Raw genomic sequence first — 18342 nt, forward strand, 5'->3', positions numbered from 1 at the left:
TTTGTATTATCTCTATCAAATTCACATTCTCAATTTCTTATATCCAACAAATTAAAAATTCCAATATCCAATCCAATTAATTCAATCTAAAAAACACACAACAATTAAATATAGTATACCTTCTGAAGCTGATCAAAACCAATATCATCCGGATGCTTAGACCAGATTCCGTTACTCGAAATCGATCCAGTAGAGCATGTTGTCGAATAAGCATTATTATTATTACTATTAAATTGAACATTTCTTTGTGGTAAACCTGGCATCTTCTTTCGAACCCTTTGTTTGAACTTTCATCTATTAGTAGTCGCATTCCTTGACTCGTAAGTTAAGAACTCACATAGAAAGTTTATCTAACATAGAAGTCGAGTAAAATATACAAACGATAGTCCAAAAATTTCATCGGAAGAAAACTACAATTGATGCAACTACATAAAATTCTAAATTTCTTACTACGTAAGTCTCCATATAAACTTTGTATACTACATAAGCCCATACTATTAAGCTAAATTTTAAAACAATTTCAACTACAAATCAAGAGTACTCGACATTGTTATGAGTAGTAGTGTTGGCTCCTTGTGGTTCAGTTTAACTTGAACCTATGCCCATATCATGTAGTAAATCAATGGTGGAGGCCGCAGGAAGAGGGTGATGGGAGCCTTAGACCCCCTTTCGACCAAAAGAGAACCTGCCAGTAAGGTTGTCTCAATGGTGTCAAATTCCTAGGAGGCCTTATAGGTCATCGGCCCAGGCGATGACACAGCTGGCTACCAAGTAGCAGGAGGAAGACTTTGTTGGGAAACCACGGGGGCATATAAGGTGGGTTTAGTGAAAGAAAAGGTCGGGACAGTGGCTGCTACCGCATTGACTTCGGAAGATTTGGATGTGTTAAGGCAAACCTTAACTTATATCATACTCAAATCCATTTTAAAGAACTGTAAGGCCATTGGTTTTTTTTTGGGGTATAAACTCATGAAAGTAGCGCCTTCTGTGGGGATTGAACCCACGACCACATGGTTAAAAGCCACGTGCTCTACCACTGAGATAAGAAGGCTTGGTGTTAAAAATGACACGATTTCGAGGTCGCAGAAAGCATTAATCATCCCCAAAAACTTCAAAAATTTCTCCCTTTAACAAATTAGTCACATTAGCTAACATTTCCATCAACAAATTTCAAAAAAAAAAAAAAAACATAAAAACAATCCATAAAATAAGCCAATTACCTGTGTAAATTTTAGTGACAACACAAAATTCTTGAGGAGTTTCAAATGAATCATGCATTTCCATTATGTTCTAGTGTTTCTGCTTCACTGAAATCTCATGCTGTAACCTCCAAATTCTCTGGGCACATTTCCATTTCCATCAGGATCAATGTGCCGTGATCCATAATGCAACACTGTAGCTAAGTCGCCAGTACTGTCATCAACTAACTGTTTCCCATTGTGGTCTACTACATAAGACGTAGTCATCATTGCTGATTTGATTCTCGCTGGTGACCAATCTCGGTGTGTGGCTTTTAGCAATGCCGCTACACCTGAGATATGGGGAGGCAATGACACCAAAGCATTTATTGACAATTACCATTTACCAATAATACTTACAGCTACTGTTACACCCTCAATTCTATGGGGAACAATTGAAAGCTACCAAAGGCTTCTTGGCGGTGTTTATGCACAAACCAAATCCTCAAATTGGCGAACTCGCCAAGCATATATAGTATTCCAACTTTTAACTGAGAGAATAACCTCTTAACTCAGCAATGAAGTAAGTTTAGCCCTTACTGTCCAATATCCTTCTGGCTTGCAACAAATCTCCAGATGACTCCACCAAATATATCCTCATCGAATGGAATCTAGCCTTAGGGGAAGCTGCTACAAACATACTGTTAGTTTGTGAGGAATTTGAAATTGATGCGAAGCTGGATTCATGACCAATAAGTTACGAAACAGAGATCGCTTTTTTATCTTTTGCTCTCCTATTTTTTCGTCAAAAGTTAAGCACCGATCACTGATCTTGCGCTTTTTTATCTTTTGCTCTCCTATTTTTTCATCAAAAGTTTTCGAAACTTCCAGTTTTTCACTCTAAATTTTAGTAATTAGTTGTATGACGTGGACACTCTCTAAAGGCTCTAAAAATAGAGCCAAGAGGGTTCAGCTATATATATATATATCCTACCTATATTAATATCCGTTTCTCCCAAGATGCTCATAGTGAGCCACATCAGCAAAGTTTTTAAAATAGTCCCTATTTGAAAAATAATTACTTGCCTTCTTACCAAACTAACCCTGAATTTGGCCTGCTCTCTAATTTAATATAAATTAAAATTGTCCTTTCATGTGTTATGCTAAAACAAAAAACAAAGCTACGCATTATTTCATTATTTCAAATGTACGCATGGGATAAAAAAAAACAAATTCTAAAAAACAATAGATTAGTTAATTGATATGTATTAGTTATTGGATATGGATATGGATATGTATTAGTTAATAGATATGGATATGTTAAACTTCCAAGTGCTTCCCTCAAATATAGGCCCAGACACGGGTTGAGAATCCACCTCCACTGGTCCATCCTTCTCCAACTTATTGACGAACCTTCTATGTCTGGATAAGCTAGATATATCCTCAGCAGTATCTTGGATATCATAGATATATTATAGATATATTCTCAGTAGTTATCTTGTTCAGAGCTTCCTAAGTTATAGGATCTCATACACATGTAAACAACTCTATATAAGTGATGAATGAATAGAAGAAAGTAAGCCAATTGTTTAACGTAACTATACTATACAAATATAAACACCAACACATCGAGTGGCGAATTCAGTCGATAAGCAACAATTTATTGCCAAAAGAAACAAGCTGCAACGAGGCTCCATTAAATCTACAGAGGCCCTTCATCTACAAGTTTGAATGCAACAATTTCAACCATTATTCTTTTCTCTTCTCATGTAAAGTATGTAAGCTTTAATTTTTTGATGTTTTACATTTATTCAACAGGAAGTCTTACTTTATATTTTCCAAATCTAAATGCATTATGTCAAGTTGATAGTTAACTGAATTGTATATCCCTGGCGTCTAGCGAGGTTCTAATTCACTTATGGTCACCTCATTCACAGATTGTTGTGATACTTTCGTGCTAGATTGATCTCTTTCAGTGTCAATTGTACTTCCACTAGCAACATTGAAGTTTGTACTTCTCCTAACGAAGAATGCTGGTTGAGAAGGAATACAACGAGTACAACTATCACTATTGAGCATGAGAATGACTTCAGACATTGTTGGTCTATTAGATTCCTCCTGTTGAACACAGAGCAAACCAATGTGTATGCATTTTAGAGCTTCACTTGTTAGCCATTTATCTCCTAAGGTTTTGTCCATCATTTCTACGGTTGTTCCATCAGTCCAATGTTGCCATGCCTGTCACACCAACTAGATATTAAGTTTTGTGATGTATATATACTGTAAAAATTATCCAATATCGTGGTATGAAAACTTACATAGCTTAGAAGGTTCAATGCATTGTGAAAGCTAGAGTTCTTCCGACCTGTTACAATCTCTAGAACTAGAACTCCGAAGCTAAAAACATCTGACTTGGTGGAAAATTTTCCTAGCGTAGCATACTCTGGGGCCATATATCCACTGGATACGCCAAATTTAAAAAGAAAATATCAGCAAATATAGATTGTATCCATTTTACTAGAAACCACAACCAAAATAGTTAAGAGTTTAAAAAGAACTTATCCGACTTACTAAGTACCCGCAATATGAATTGTATATGCTTGAATTTTGCTTCCACATAAAAGTCTTGCCAAGCCGAAGTCTGAGATTTTGGGGTTCATGTCTTCATCTAACAAAATGTTGCTAGCTTTCAGATCTCGATGTATAATCCTGATTTGAGAATCTTGGTGAAGATAAAGTAATCCTTTAGCGATTCCGACGATGATTCTATACCGCATTTCCCAATCCAGGAAAAGACGTTTACTCTCTTCTACATGTTCAACAATATGTATTACAATAATATCGATCAGTGTAAAACACACTGCACACACACAAGAAAAAAAAAATGACCATACATGCAATTGTTATATATTTATCTTATGATATCAATGCTCATAACATTTTCGTGTAAGATTAACAAATAAGCATTTTAGAGGGATCATACCAAACAGAACTTGGTCAAGGCTCCCATTTGGCAAGTACTCATAAACAAGTAGTTTCTCTTCGTTTTCTAAGCAAAAGCCCAACAACCTTACTAGATTCCTGTGTAGAAGTTTAGCAACCAACACTACTTCATTTTTTAGCTCTTCAAGTCCTTGCCCTGAAATCTTAGAAAGTTTTTTCACTGCAACTTGTTTCCCATCAAATAGCTTAGCCTACAAAAAAGTTGAAATTGTAGATAAATACTTGTGTGCTTCATATACTAGTAGGTGTTTTCCCTCAATTATATTTTCTTTATTGTTTCAAAGAGCCAGAAGTTTGTCAATATACCTTGTAAACCGATCCAAAACCCCCTTCGCCAAGTTTAAGTGATTCAGAGAAATTATTCGTGGCAGCTCTAAGTGTGCTTAGATCAAATACAAGTGATTCGACGCTTTCGGCTCCCTCTTCTTCAGTGTCGCCTATAATGATCAAGCATATGTATATAAGCGAGTTTGTTTATAATAAGATTGAAACTGGTCCATTTGAAAGCACCAACTACTTTGAAGCATTTAGCTAGGTTGGAATATTATTTCAAGTTAGTTTTTCTAATTAGAATATACATGTAGAGTTAGATGAAGTTAATCATGAGAATGAGATTGAAGTCTACATATAGAGTTAGATGAAGTCAATCACGAGAAAGAAATTCTTACCAACACTTCTTTTCTGGGCGTTTTTACTCCATAAACAAACGCATGCAGTGGAGGTTATGACTATTGCAACAACTCCTGCTATAACCATTAGAATAATGTTTTTCACATTTTTTCGCCCTCCTGCCACATGCAAATACGCAATACAATTTATTCATTAGTATCATCTTACCTCTTACTGATATACATATAGTGCAATAAGATGTAATTTGACTTTTGTAATGTTAGTGACCTAGTGTTACGAGCGAGGATGTAGTTGTGCTAGAAGGCCAATGAAAATTAGGCAATGAGGCAAAACTAATATGTCCTTGGCATATGGGGCAATGTGGGTTGGGATGTTTTGTTAACACTTAACAGTGACTTTCGGATAGTTAGTGTTGGTGTATTTTAATATGTGAGTTGATCATATGGGCTGGGTTCCTTATTGTACGGCTTTTATTTCCTGTTGGTTATTTCTTGACTTGGTCTTTCTTATCAAGTAACGTTGAGTCCAATATCCACGGGTTATTAGCCTATAATGCACCCACTATTGTAGGATCAACTGTTACAAAAGAAAAACGAATTTCTCTCTTCTCAAAAACTGGAAAAAAACCGGCAGTGCATTTTTCACTACTGCAATTCATTGTTTTCATATTTTTTCACTTGGGCAATCAGTTCAGTTTATTGTGAGTGTGTAGTGCTCCTCCTCTATTGTTATCTAGTGCAGGGGTTCAATGGAGATTAGTTGATTGGTTGTTGTATCCTGGAGGTTGCGCACTCTCTGCTGCAGTTTGTTTGAGAGAAGATTCGGAGACGCGAAACAACCTTAAAGAAAGTGACATTGTCCGCGCCTCAGCCTATTGTATTGTGTGTTGGTTTTGTGATTTGGAATTTAGCTATATTTTCTAACAATTTTAAGGTTGCTATCGTGTCTTGCTGAAACCATGGATGCGATGATTCAAATTCCAAATGACAATAATCACAATAGGCCGTTTAAGTTTGAAGGACAAAACTTCAAGCGATGGAAGGCAAAGATGCACTTTTATCTCAAACTTATGAAAGTTGCAGATGTTCTGGATAACCCAAAGCCTACTGATACTGAGTTACATGAACCTGCAAGGTCTCATGCTATTGGGAAATGGGAGCAAGCTGATGATTTGTGCAAGAATTATATTTTGAATGGCTTAACCGACGATCTCTACGACTTCTATTTTGAGTTACCTACTGCTTTGGAGGTCTGGAACGCACTGCAAAAGAAATATGATACGGAAGAGGCTGGATCGAAAAAATACACTGTAAGTAGGTATCTTAAATTTCACATGGAAGATATTAAGCCCATTATTGCACAGTGCCATGAACTACAAAAGATAGTTCATGAAGTTCTTTCAGAAGGGATGAAAATCGACGAGCAATTTCAAGTTGCTGTCATGATTGATAAATTGCCTCCCTCCTGGAAGGATTTCAGGAATACTCTAAGGCATAAGTGCAAGGAATTCTCTATGGAGAATTTAATTACGAGACTTTGTATTGAAGAGGAGTCTCGTATTGAAGACCAAAAAGATGAGGTTGCTGGACCTTCTGCCAAGGTTGCAGTAGTAGCAACTAAGAGTAACCCCTCCCTCAAACCGGCTAAGAAAACCATGAAGGTACCTTATAACCATTATAAGGGCCAAAATATGAATAGGAGTAACTCACATAACCAGAACCATGCTCATAGATACCAGAAACCTTATGTGAAGACAGACCTCTCTGAAGTGCAGTGTTATACCTGCAAGGACTATGGGCATTATGCAAGAAACTGCCGGAAAAATCGTCCTGAAAACCAGGTGAATGTAACCGAAGAGCCATATGTGGCTATGATTACAGAGGTTAATTCCATTAAGGTTTCTGATGGGTGGTGGATAGATACGGGTGCTTCTAGGCACGTTTGTAATGAGAAGAACTTTTTTACAAGTTATATTCCAACTAGTAATCAGAAAGTTCTTCTTGGGGATTCTCACACCACAGGGGTTTTGGGTACTGGTAATGTAGAGTTGGAGTTCACTTCTGGGAAGAAACTGGTTTTGAAAGATGTTTTACATACTCCTAGTATAAGAAAGAATTTAATTTCTGGGTTTTTGCTTAATAAGGCTGGTTTTCAACAAACTATAGGTGGTGATCAATATGTGATTACCAAGTCTGGAGTGTTTGTAGGGAAGGGGTATGCATGTGATGGAATGTTTAAACTCAATATTTCTGATTTTAATAAAGCTTCTAGTTCCGTTTACATGCTTTCTACTTCTATTAATATTTGGCATGCTAGACTTTGTCATGTTAATCGCAAGTATGTTAACAATATGAGTAGCTTAGGTCTTTTGCCTAGTCTTAGCAATGAGGAGTTTAGACAGTGCATCTCTTGTAGCCAAGCCAAGACTACAAAGACTCCTCATAAAAGTGTTGAAAGAAACACAAAACTTTTAGACCTTATTCATACCGACTTATGTGAATATGGAGGCATTTTGACTAGAGGTGGTAAAAGATATTTTATCACCTTCATAGATGATTGTTCTAAGTATACATATGTTTACTTGTTAAAGAATAAGAATGATGCTTTCGATGCTTTTAAAGTTTACATGAATGAGGTTCAAAATCAGCATAGCAGAAATATTAAGAGACTAAGGAGTGATAGGGGGACTGAATATGGTAATTCTGAATTTCGGAATTATCTAGAGTCCATTGGTATTATACATGAAAGAACAGCTCCTTACTCCCCTGAAATGAATGGAGTCAAGGAGGAGCGTAAAAAAATAGGACTTACACCGAGCTTATTAATGCAATATTGATAAGTTCTGGAGCTCCAAACAATTTATGGGGAGAAGCTCTTTTTACTGTTTGCTATGTTCTTAATCGAGTTCCATCTGTTAAAACCAAAGTTACACCGTTTGAACTTTGGAAAAATCGGAAACCTAACCTTAATTATTTTCGAGTTTGGGGTTGTTTGGCATTTGTTAAACTGCCTGACCCAAAGAGACATAAGCTTGGTCCTAGGACACTAAAATGTGCCTTTTTGGGTTATGCAATTAATAGTAAGGCATATAGGTTCCTTGACATAAAAAATAATGTTATCATTGAATCTATGGATGTTGATTTTTATGAGCATGTTTTTCCTTTTGTTATTACAAAATAGTGGGGTTTATTATCTACCGGTGAAACCTTGAAGACCGAAAATGGAATGACACGTTTACACTCTAGAGATAATGAAACCGACTTGGAACCTAGAAGAAGTAAAAAAGAGCAAGGGTTGCTAAAGATTTAGGACCCGATTTTTATACCTTCACTTTAGAAGGAGATCCTTCATCTTTAGAGGAAGCTCTTAACTCCTCGAGAATCTGATTTTTGGAGAGAGGCCATTCGGGATGAAATGGACTCACTTATAAGTAATAGAACTTGGGAGTTAGTTGACCTACCTCCGTGGTTTAAAACCATACACAATAAGTGGGTTTTAAAAAGGAAACCAAAACCCAACGGATCTGTGGAAAAGTATAAAGCCGGACTTGTAGCTAAGGGCTTTGGACAAAAAAAAGAGAACATACTTTTTTACACATATTCTCCTCGTTACTCGCATTACTTCTATTAGATTGCTCTTTCTTTGTATTTGTTGTCCATAATTTAGTTGTGCATCAAATGGACGTAAAAAACGACCTTCTTAAATGGTACCTTAGAAGAAGAAATCTATATGGACAAGCCCGCTGGTTTTGTAGAACCAAGAAATTCTAACAAAGTGTGCAAACTTGTCAAGTCACTGTATGGCTTAAAACAAGCTCCAAAACAGTGGCATGAAAAGTTTGACCAAGTTGTTATTTCTAATGGGTTTAGAATTAACGAGAGTGACAAATGTATTTATTTTAAATACCTTGATGGAGTTTGTGTCATGATATGCTTATATGTAGATGATTTGCTGATTTTTTGTTCTAACTTAGAAGTAGTTAATGAGACCAAAACCTTTTTGTCACAAAATTTTGATATGAAAGATCTAGGTGAAGCTAATGTTATATTAGGCATCAAAGTCACTAGATCTTCTTCTGGCATATATTTGGATCAATCACATTATATTGAAAAAGTTTTGAAAAGGTATGGTTATTTTGATTGTAAGCCTGTACGTACACCTTTTGATCCAAGTATTAAATTACTTGTTAACACGGGTGACCCAGTTAATCAAAAAGGATATGCTAGTATTATTGGTAGCCTTAGATATGCCACGGACTGCACTAGACCGGACATAGCCTATGCAGTAGGGGTTTTGTGTAGATACACTAGCTACCCTAGCAATGAACATTGGTATGCAGTTGGTAGACTTATGAGATATCTTAAAAGGACTATCAACTTAGGTATACATTATCAGAAGTTTCCCGCTGTACTTGAAGGATATAGTGATGCTGATTGGAATACCTTATCGGAAGACTCTAAAGCTACTAGTGGATATGTATTTAGTATTGGTGGCAGTGATGTTTCATGGAAGTCCAAAAAACAGACCATCATAGCACAATCCACTATGGAGTCTGAACTCATTGCATTAGCAGCTGCTAGTGAGGAAGCTAGTTGGTTAAGAAACCTTCTAAGTGATGTTCCTGTTTGGCATAGACCTGTTCCGGCTACTTTGATTCATTGTGATAGTACTGCTGCCATCGGTAGAGTACGTAGTAAATACTACAACGGGAAATCATGACAAATACGTCGTAACCACAATACTGTGAGAGATTATATTTCTAATGGTTCAGTAACCATAGATTTTGTAAGGTCTGGAGATAATCTCGCAGATCCTTTAACCAAAGCTTTGGCTAGAGAAAAGGTATGGGATACCACGAAAGGTATGGGACTTAAGCTTTGTTTAGTGATAAGTCATATGTGATGGAAACCAAACCTAGGGACTGGAGATCCCAAGAACTAGGTTTAAAGGGAAGAACAAGTCACATGATGATTGTTGGTCATGCATACTGTTTATTATAGTCTCATATGAGTATATGTTGCATGACATCCTATAGTGATATTGAAGGTTGAGTTTTCTGGGAAAACTCTTAATGAGATCTATGGTCCTTGTTGGGTGGAGTGTAGAGCTACAGGAGCACTCTTGATAGACTCACCTAGTGAGCGTGGAAGTGTGTCCACTTCTTATGAGAATGTGGGCTAATTCTCTAGAGCACTCATGAAACAGGATAAAGCACATGGCGGTAATGTGCTGGTTTGCGAGACTACACCTATATGGTATCATGTGTGTATTGTGTTTGTTGTATATGCAAGAATCTAAGTTCAAGCTTAATCACTTAGTATTCTTATACCTTGATTACTTTACACTACGCAAAGGTTTAAGTCGAAAGACACCTTTATTTATGCATGATGCTTATAAACTGAGCTGTTTTGCCCAATTTGATTTTATGTATTTATTAAAATAAGTGGGGGATTGTTGGTGTATTTTAATATGTGAGTTGATCATATGGGCTGGGTTCCTTATGGTACGGCTTTTATTTCCTATTGGTTATTTCTTGACTTGGTCTTTTTTATTAAGTAACGTTGAGTCCAATATCCACGGGTTATTAGCCTATAATGCACCCACTATTGTAGGATCAACTGTTACAAAAGAAAAACGAATTTCTCTCTTCTCAAAAACTGGAAAAAAACCGGCAGTGCATTTTTCACTGCTGCAATTCATTGTTTTCATATTTTTTCACTTGGGCAATCAGTTCAGTTTATTGTGAGTGTGTAGTGCTCCTCCTCTATTGTTATCTAGTGCAGGGGTTCAATGGAGATTAGTTGATTGGCTGTTGTATCCTGGAGGTTGCGCACTCTCTGCTGCAGTTTGTTTGAGAGAAGATTCGGAGACGCGAAACAACCTTAAAGAAAGCGACATTGTCCGGGCCTCAGCCTATTGTATTGTGTGTTGGTTTTGTGATTTGGAATTTAGCTATATTTTCTAACAGTTAGTGTTAGACTGTTTTCTCTCCTACCACCAGAAAATAATTCTCATTTTCCTTTTCCTTCTAGAAAATTTTCATAGAAGGACGGACAGGGGAAGAAAAATGTTTCTAAAAATTTCCAGCATTCCTTTAATTAATCAAACGTGAGAAAATGATATTCTCACAGGAAAATCTAACTAGAATGAGAAATAGTTATTAGTAGGCTAGTATTGAGATTATAGTCCCCATCATGTATGTTTAATGCCATAGATAATAGTTTCAAAGTTAGAGAGAGAATAGGTCGGTTTACCTTCTCGGTTAGTTCTTCCCTCGGTTGGTGCACCAATCGTGGAATTTGTAGGTGGTGGCGGAGATGCCAGCGGTGGAGGAGATGCTATAACAATTGGTGGCGGCGAATTCTGAAAGAAAGGTCTCACTTCAAACCGCATATTACAACTCGTGGACAAAACGCGACAACCTTGCTTTCCTTCACACTGTCTTGGATTGAAATTAATCATCCTTTGCAAGCAACTGCCGCAGCTAGTCCCAGATAAATCTCTAGTACACTGAACCAATCCATAAATACTAACAGCACTCATGAAATCCGTCACCCCAGTCGAAAATCTCAAAGAATTTGTTGCAGCAGTGGATGAGATGTTGTTCATTAAAAGATCTACCTTTTGTTTGAAAAGACTTGGATTCAACACGGCGTTTGTATTCCACATAATAAACAGTGATTGATCAGTACTAGCAATCGAGAAAAACATATAGTGAGCATATCTTAACCAACAATTATCATAGTAAATCACTGCTTCCTTCTGAAATTGGCAACTTCTTAGTATCGCTGAAGTCGACGCGTTTCCACATATTTGACAATCTTGGGGTGAAATATCGCCTCGACATTGAAGTAGGCCATAGACTCGATCAGCAGTTGTGCCCTCAGTTGTGTAGTAGAACCCATTCAGCGAAACGTTTGCGGCAAGGGAACCAAGAGTTAAGTTGAGATTGGTTGCAAATGGGGTATTTGGAGTATAATTGAAAGCTGTGTTACATCTTTCAAATAAAGGAGAACCGAGAGGAGTTTGTGCTATGGTTGGAGTTGCAAGATCAGATAACAAGAAACAAGCAAATAATAGGAAATGGAGTGCATTCAATGCTAAAGATGCTATGGAATGCACCATCATATCATGTACTGCAGTGGTCAAGATGTACCTCTTGCAAAAGAATGAAGAACACAAACGCTGTTCTTATAGAACTGGATCCTTTTGCACAAGACTTGGGACAATTTGATTTTCCAAAGTTTTGGGCGCGTTTACCACGGCATTCCCCAGACTCTCAGTACGTTTTTCTCACCTCCCGTTTTTAACACGTCTATTTCTATTGCTATCTCACTTATTTCCATTTTGAAAAGTCCCTCGCAATACCAAACCGTAAAACCTTTCGATTTTTCGATAAATTTAAGATGAAAAATTAAGAAATCTTGGAATTTCTAAATGTTTTGAGTATTTTTTGAGTATTTTTCAAGTGACTGAGCCATATAGTAGGGATGATTCTTGATTGAAGATAGGGTTTTTTCGAATGGTACATTTTATCTTTTTTTTTTCTTTCTTTGTTAATCGTAATGGTTTACCCTTGATATGATAAATGTTCATATTGTTGTTTTCTGAAATATTAACATGTTCGTGGATAGTTAATGGGATTTTGTTTAGATGTATCAAAGTCCTTTTCTTTGTTGAGTATTTTCTGGAGTTGTTGAGATTTTCATGAATCAAATGGATTTCTTTATTTTAGGTGATGAAGAAAGAAATTAAAAGTGAATGTGTTGGTTTAATAAGGATTTGAGCTTAACTGCAATGTTTGTCAAATATTATTAGTGAACTTCTTGTAGGTTTGCTTGGGGTTCTAGCATGCCATCGTATGTAGTCATGAACTTGTTTCATTTGTTTCCACTATAGGCACCTCTTAAAGTCTTATCAATGGTCAAAGGCATTGCTCTGCGGAGGTATCCAACCCCAACATGTTCAGCAGTTCAGGCTCTAGCTCATCAATCCACTGTTCAATCAGAATGGTTTTTCTTTATGATAGGTCCAAGAAAGACCTGGACTGCTGTGGTCGAGATGTACCTCTTGCATGAGAAAAATGTAGAAGACAAACGCGTTCTATATAGCGGGACCCTTTGACCAAGAATTGGAACAATTTTCAAAAGTCCATTTACTTGTCAATATTCATAGCTAATCATAATATAATTCTTTTGAACCACCTGTTTTATTTTGACATGTGGCATTCATTCAGTTGATTGACTTCAAATCCATAATTATTGGGAACCTTCAGTTAATTGACTTTCAGTATGATATCCTGATTCATATATTATTCTTCAAAAAATTGTTCAACTCTTTTGGTTCCCAAATTCAGTTGAATCACTAGATGAATTTCGAATGTAGGACTATGAGGAAAGTGTCTTAAGCTAGACATTCAATATTATGGTAACAAATATGATTATTTCATTCCCAAATGTGGTCTTTGTGATATTGTTTTTACTTGTAGGAGAACCTCTCCAGAGCAATCTTTCTTGTCTCGTTGTTGCAATGTGGTTATGTGTGGTCTTAACTGCGGTGCCGAGCAATACAGCTATTTTAACTTCAATGTTTACAGTCTCACAGCTGAAACCGTCTGTGGTAGACCTTGAGCTGCTTATCAGGACAAATGCAGCTGTTGGGTGTAATGCTAATTCCTTTATAGTGAGGTATCTGGTGGATGTGTTGGGTTTTAAGAAAGAGAATGTAAAGAGAATTTGATTTCGTTGATGACTATCCAAATGCTTTTGAAACAAGAGAGATAGTTGCTGCTTTCTTTGTGACGCTGCCCGCCAAAGTCTTCCTTGCCAGATGTTGTGATGGCTACTCTACAGCAGGACGTACTTACAAGATCGGCGGATTTGGCTTTGTAAGTAGTGTTTCTTCAATTAATGTATGATACTTTGAATGGATCCAAGTGTCTGTGAAGCTATTCCTTGTATGGAGTTTTCGGGTTCTTTTTGTAGCAGGATGCATCTTATAACTATATAGAAAATAAGTTCTAGCCATGCCTAGTGTCGTTCTGTTGAAACGTTAATTCATGGATTTCATTAAATGGAACCAATCTGTGTTTCAGGTGTTTCCCAAGGGTTCTCCATTAATTGGCTTTTGATATTTCAGAAGCAATTCTTAAAGCAAATGAGGGTGGAGAAATTCAGAGACTAGCTAGAGGACATTATGCTCTCCATGAATAACCGCTCAACTCCATCAAATGAGATCAAGGGAACACCTCCTTTAGGCCCTCGGAGTCTTTTAGGCCTATTCGTTATTTCATCTGTTGTTTCAGCAACTTCTCTGTTAATTGGTCTCTATCGTCTATTCAGAAGACACAGGGAACTTCTACTGTCAAAACTTACGGACATAAAAGTATGGGGATGGGCTAAAATCATCATTGCCGGAAACTATGTAATGTCTGCACTTCAGTTCTTCTGGAGTTATTATGCTGACCATGTGCCTAGGGTTGTAGAGCAGTGTAGTCGCGTAGAACTAGCAAATCAGAAAAATATTCTCAGCTCTACCATAAAACCTTTCTTCTTCCGTGGACGTAGGTTGCCGCATTGGCACCGAACTACTATAAATCATTGTGTTTTGTCTTTTTAATTAGGTGTTAAATTCTACAACTGTGATTCTGTCGTTATTATGATTTCATAAGTTTTACAAAAGGTATAATGGCATGAGTACACCATTTACAGATTCTGAGGGAGCTGTGCTTTCTCATGTATATAAGAGGGAAAGTCTTCTCCGTCTTCATGTCGATCAAGTGAGTTCACTGAATCATAGGTAAATTGCTAGACCAACACAAAAAGCTCAGGGACATGTTAATCGATGAGAAATGAGCCCAAACCAAACTCGATCCCGTTTTACAACCCAGGAAACTATGTTTTCGCTGAAGTGATGAAAACTCTCTAGGGTACAGTAGTGAGTTCAAATAACCTACAAGACCTTCCCACATGTGGGACACGTGCACAATAGTTGAAGAAATCAAGACCCACAACGAAATACAGGCTTTCTAGTTATATATGTATGTAAGAATTAGTGTTTGCTGTGGTACTGGACGAATAGGCGGCTTATTAAGTTCATGGAAGATCCATGATTAATGGCTTGCTTACTTACTTTATTTTTACCATTATGAATTTTATGAATGAGTCATATTTTTATATGGAAATGAAAGGGAATGAAGATTAAGATACTGAAATGATAACTCTCAATGCAGCTATTGATCTTATCAATGAGACACAGGTGGGTGCGATCTTGCGCTTCAGAAAGTGCAACAAAGTGGCTTTTGTTGCTGAGCTTGGTACTGAAGCTAGTATCCCAGTTCTCACATATTCAGATGCAATCCCACTTTGGGCCTCCAAGAGGTGGCCCTTCCTCATACAAGCCACGCACAATCAATATAATGTTGGAGTTATCCCTCACATGAGGAAGAAAGAGAGAATTTGGTGATATTAGCGTAAAGAAGTTTGAGCGAGCGAACGCTCGAAACTAGTCTTGCCCAAGGAGCCTTGGAGGAAAAAGAAAGTTTTTTTTCTTAGCTTTTTACGAAACAAGTCTACTGGACTTTTCCTGCAGAATTTGAAGAGGGCGCGCGCGCTATTTTTGGCCTGTCTGATCCCGCGCTCATGTCTATTTTCGCAAGTTTCCTTATACAGTAACTGCGAATCAGTTTTTTGGGATATAAACCAAAAACAAGGTTTTGGAAAACGTAGACAACACAAGACATGAATTGAAACCCGATTTTGAGAGCTATTAAAATTGAGAAAAAACCTTTACAGAGAGAAAAACCTGTAAAGAGAGAGTAGTGATCTAGTAAGGTGAGAGACTGAAATGAGTGATTGTAATCTTCCTTCCCACTTTATAAAAAGATTAGCTCTTGTGAAAGTAGGCACCATTAGCCGAACCACGGTACATCTTTGTGTTGTGGTATGCTTTAATTTTTCTTTACATTATTATTTGTTGTTGATAGTTGTTTAGAAAGTTGGGCATGCTAGGTTGGTTGTAGTGGATATTTAGAATTGTCTAGAGATTGTTGTTGGTTCAAGTACAAGTTATCTGCATAGTGGGGATTGATTGATATCGTTATTTCCCAACAAGTGGTATCAGAGTCTTAGTTAGATTAATCTAGATTGTTATCCAAACCTTGCCCGGAAGGTGTTTTACAAAATTCCTGAGAGAAGGTTTGAGTTGAAATAACTTGTAGAGATGGACCATTCTATGAACACTCACATGATTAGTCTGAATAGAGCAAACTATACCATTTGAAAATTCAAGATGGAAGACTTGCTATATTGCAAGGACTTGACACAGCCCAATGAGAATGGGGGCGTAAAACCAGACGCAATAGTGGCGGATGAGTGGACCAAACTTGATAGAAAAACAATAGGGTACATTTGACAGTGGATTGACGACAGTGTCTTCCACCATGTATCCCAAGAGACTACTGCTTTTGGCTTGTGGAAGAAACTCGAAGACCTCTATGAGAGGAAGTCGGCCGGAAACAAAGTGTTGCTCATTAAGAAGTTTGCTAACACGAAGTACAAATAAGGTTCTTCAATGTCTGAGCATCTTAATGAAGTACATAATACCATCAATCAGCTGAATTTGATGAAGATTAATATGGGAGATGAAATTGAGGCTTTGTTCCTATTAACCTCCCTACCTGACAATTGGGAGACGTTAGTAGTTTCTCTTAACGGAGCTGCAAAGGATGGAATCATTTCCATGGAGATGGCTACCGGGGCATTGTTGAATGAGGAGACAAGAAGGGGTTCACGAAGCAGCTCCTCTCACTCAGAGATCCTTGTCACAGAGAAGCGGGGGAGAGGTTAGAGCAGAAAACCATCTCATTCTATAAGTGATGACAGAAGTAAATCTAGGGGTGATACTAGAACTCCTAAGGCAGAGAGACAATGTTACTATTGTGCCACCAAGGGTCACTTCAAGTACGAGTGCAGAACACTGAAAAGGGATGAGAAGAATACCTGTGTACATGAAGACATGGTACAAAGGAACGAAAACACAGGCAGAGATACTACCGCACTAGTCAACGATGGTCTAGTGGGAATTGTGTCAAAATATAGTGTGTACTATCTTAGTACCTCATGCCAAGATACATAGTGGGTGATAGATACAAAAGCATCCTATCACGTCACACCGCACAGGAAATTTTTCACTACCTACAGCTGTGGTGAATTTGGTGAGGTAAAGATGGGTAATAGTGGCGTCTCGAAGATTGTAGGCATTGGGGATGTTCATATAGAAACCAAAGTCAGCTACACCTTGACACTCAAGGATGTAAGACATGTCCCTGACATTCGGCTAAGCCTAATTTCCACTAGAAAGTTAGATGATGATGGCTTTCTAAACTCATTTGGTAACGGGGTATGGAAACTGAGCAGAGGTTCCATTGTAGCAGCCAAAGGGAAGAAAACTGCTCTCTTTACAAGACACAGACTAGTTTGTGTAAAGCAAGAGCAAATGCGGCAGAAGAAGAAGCTTTCTCCGAGCTATGACATAAAAGACTGTGTCATATGGGAGAAAAAGATATGGAAGTTCTTGCCAAGCAAAAGGCCTTGCCAAACATTAAAGGTACGCATTTAAATAGATGCACTCACTTCGTGGTAGGAAAGCAACACAGGGTGTCTTTCCAAAGATTCCTGTCTTACAGAAAAGACAATGTCCTTGAGCTAGTTTACACTGACTTATGTTGTCCTATGAAAGTAAAGTCCTACGGGGGAGCTTTGTATTTCTTGACTTTCATTGATGATTAGTCAAAAAAGATATGGGCATATAGTCTGAAGACCAAGGATGAAGTACTTGGCATGTTCAAGATATTCCACAGCATGGTAGAAAAAGAGACAGGGAAGCTTTTGAAGTGTATTCGCTCAGATAATGGGGGTGAGTACATTGGGCCGTTTGAAGAGTATTGCCAGAGTCATGGGATTCGTCATAAGTAGACCGTTCCCAAGACTCTGCAACAAAATGGTATAGCCGAAAGGATGAACCGTACCATTGTAGAGAGGATGAGATGCATGTTGTCTTACTCGAAGTTACCTAGAAGTTACTGGGTAGAGCAATGTGCACAGCCGTGCATGTGATCAACCTATCGCCGTCAAAGCCTCTGAATAGTGATTATCCAGAGAGAGTATGGTCAGGCAGAGATGTTGATTATGGATACTTGGGGGTATTTGGGTGCAGGGCATTTGTTCATATTCCCAAGGATGAGATATCCAAGCTTGATGACAAAGCCAAGCAGTGTATTTTTCTAGGTTATGGGGATGAGAAGTTTGGCTACAAACTCTATGATCCGATTAACAAGAAGGTAATCCGAAGTCGAGATGTTGTGTTTTTGGAAGACCAAACCATAGCAGATTTCGAGGAGGGTGAGAAGGTACAAACTTTCACTAATGATCTTGTTGATTCAGAACCAGAAGTTCCTACTGTGGAACGTGTAGAAGGCATTGAGAATGCAGAGAACCATGAGTTTGAAGCTCATGATGATGATCTTATTGCT

The 18342-nt window shown here is 37.7% G+C and overlaps 1 protein-coding gene, 1 long non-coding RNA gene and 1 other non-coding gene across 8 annotated transcripts; 1 reads left to right on the top strand and 2 right to left on the bottom strand.

Annotated features, from left to right (window-relative positions):
• Window positions 1–979: 979 nt before the first annotated feature.
• On the bottom strand, window positions 980–1051 carry TRNAK-UUU (transfer RNA lysine (anticodon UUU)). The gene has a single exon. It is a non-coding gene; the product is annotated as a tRNA-Lys (tRNA).
• Window positions 1052–2745: 1694 nt separating this feature from the next.
• On the bottom strand, window positions 2746–12004 carry LOC147505465 (cysteine-rich receptor-like protein kinase 25). 5 transcript variants are annotated; one of them, XM_086557997.1, is made up of 7 exons: window positions 11066–12004; window positions 4850–4969; window positions 4488–4618; window positions 4162–4372; window positions 3750–3987; window positions 3497–3638; window positions 2746–3416 (listed from the first exon to the last, which is right to left on the bottom strand). In XM_086557997.1, exons 1-7 carry the CDS (start codon window positions 11937–11939, stop codon window positions 3075–3077), a joined length of 2058 nt encoding a protein of 685 aa, XP_086414123.1. In that variant the 5' UTR covers window positions 11940–12004; the 3' UTR covers window positions 2746–3074. The 5 variants fall into 5 exon arrangements, 4 of the variants coding, with proteins under 4 accessions (XP_086414123.1, XP_086414124.1, XP_086414122.1 ...); XM_086557998.1 differs by having other exon boundaries at window positions 3750–3984; window positions 11066–11972; XM_086557996.1 differs by having other exon boundaries at window positions 3750–4038; window positions 11066–11972.
• Window positions 11955–14464, top strand: LOC147505466 (uncharacterized). Of its 2 annotated transcripts, none has more exons than XR_015193331.1 (3): window positions 11955–12093; window positions 13300–13698; window positions 13906–14464. It is a non-coding gene; the product is annotated as an uncharacterized LOC147505466 (long non-coding RNA). The 2 variants fall into 2 exon arrangements; XR_015193330.1 differs by having other exon boundaries at window positions 11977–12093; window positions 12711–13698.
• Window positions 14465–18342: the final 3878 nt, after the last annotated feature.

This window comes from Coptis chinensis, chromosome 4, assembly GCF_015680905.1.
Source record: "Coptis chinensis isolate HL-2020 chromosome 4, ASM1568090v1, whole genome shotgun sequence".
Classification (NCBI taxonomy): domain Eukaryota; kingdom Viridiplantae; phylum Streptophyta; class Magnoliopsida; order Ranunculales; family Ranunculaceae; genus Coptis; species Coptis chinensis.

Bases quoted from the DNA above. Each gene is read 5' to 3' on its own strand.
- LOC147505465 (XM_086557996.1), bottom strand. From the start codon at position 11,939: ATGATGGTGCATTCCATAGCATCTTTAGCATTGAATGCACTCCATTTC. The intron at 4,970-11,065 runs GTAAACCGACCT...TGCATGTGGCAG, and splicing joins GGGAAGAACTAACCGAGAAG to GAGGGCGAAAAAATGTGAAA. The intron at 4,619-4,849 runs GTAAGAATTTCT...TGATCATTATAG, and splicing joins CGCCCAGAAAAGAAGTGTTG to GCGACACTGAAGAAGAGGGA.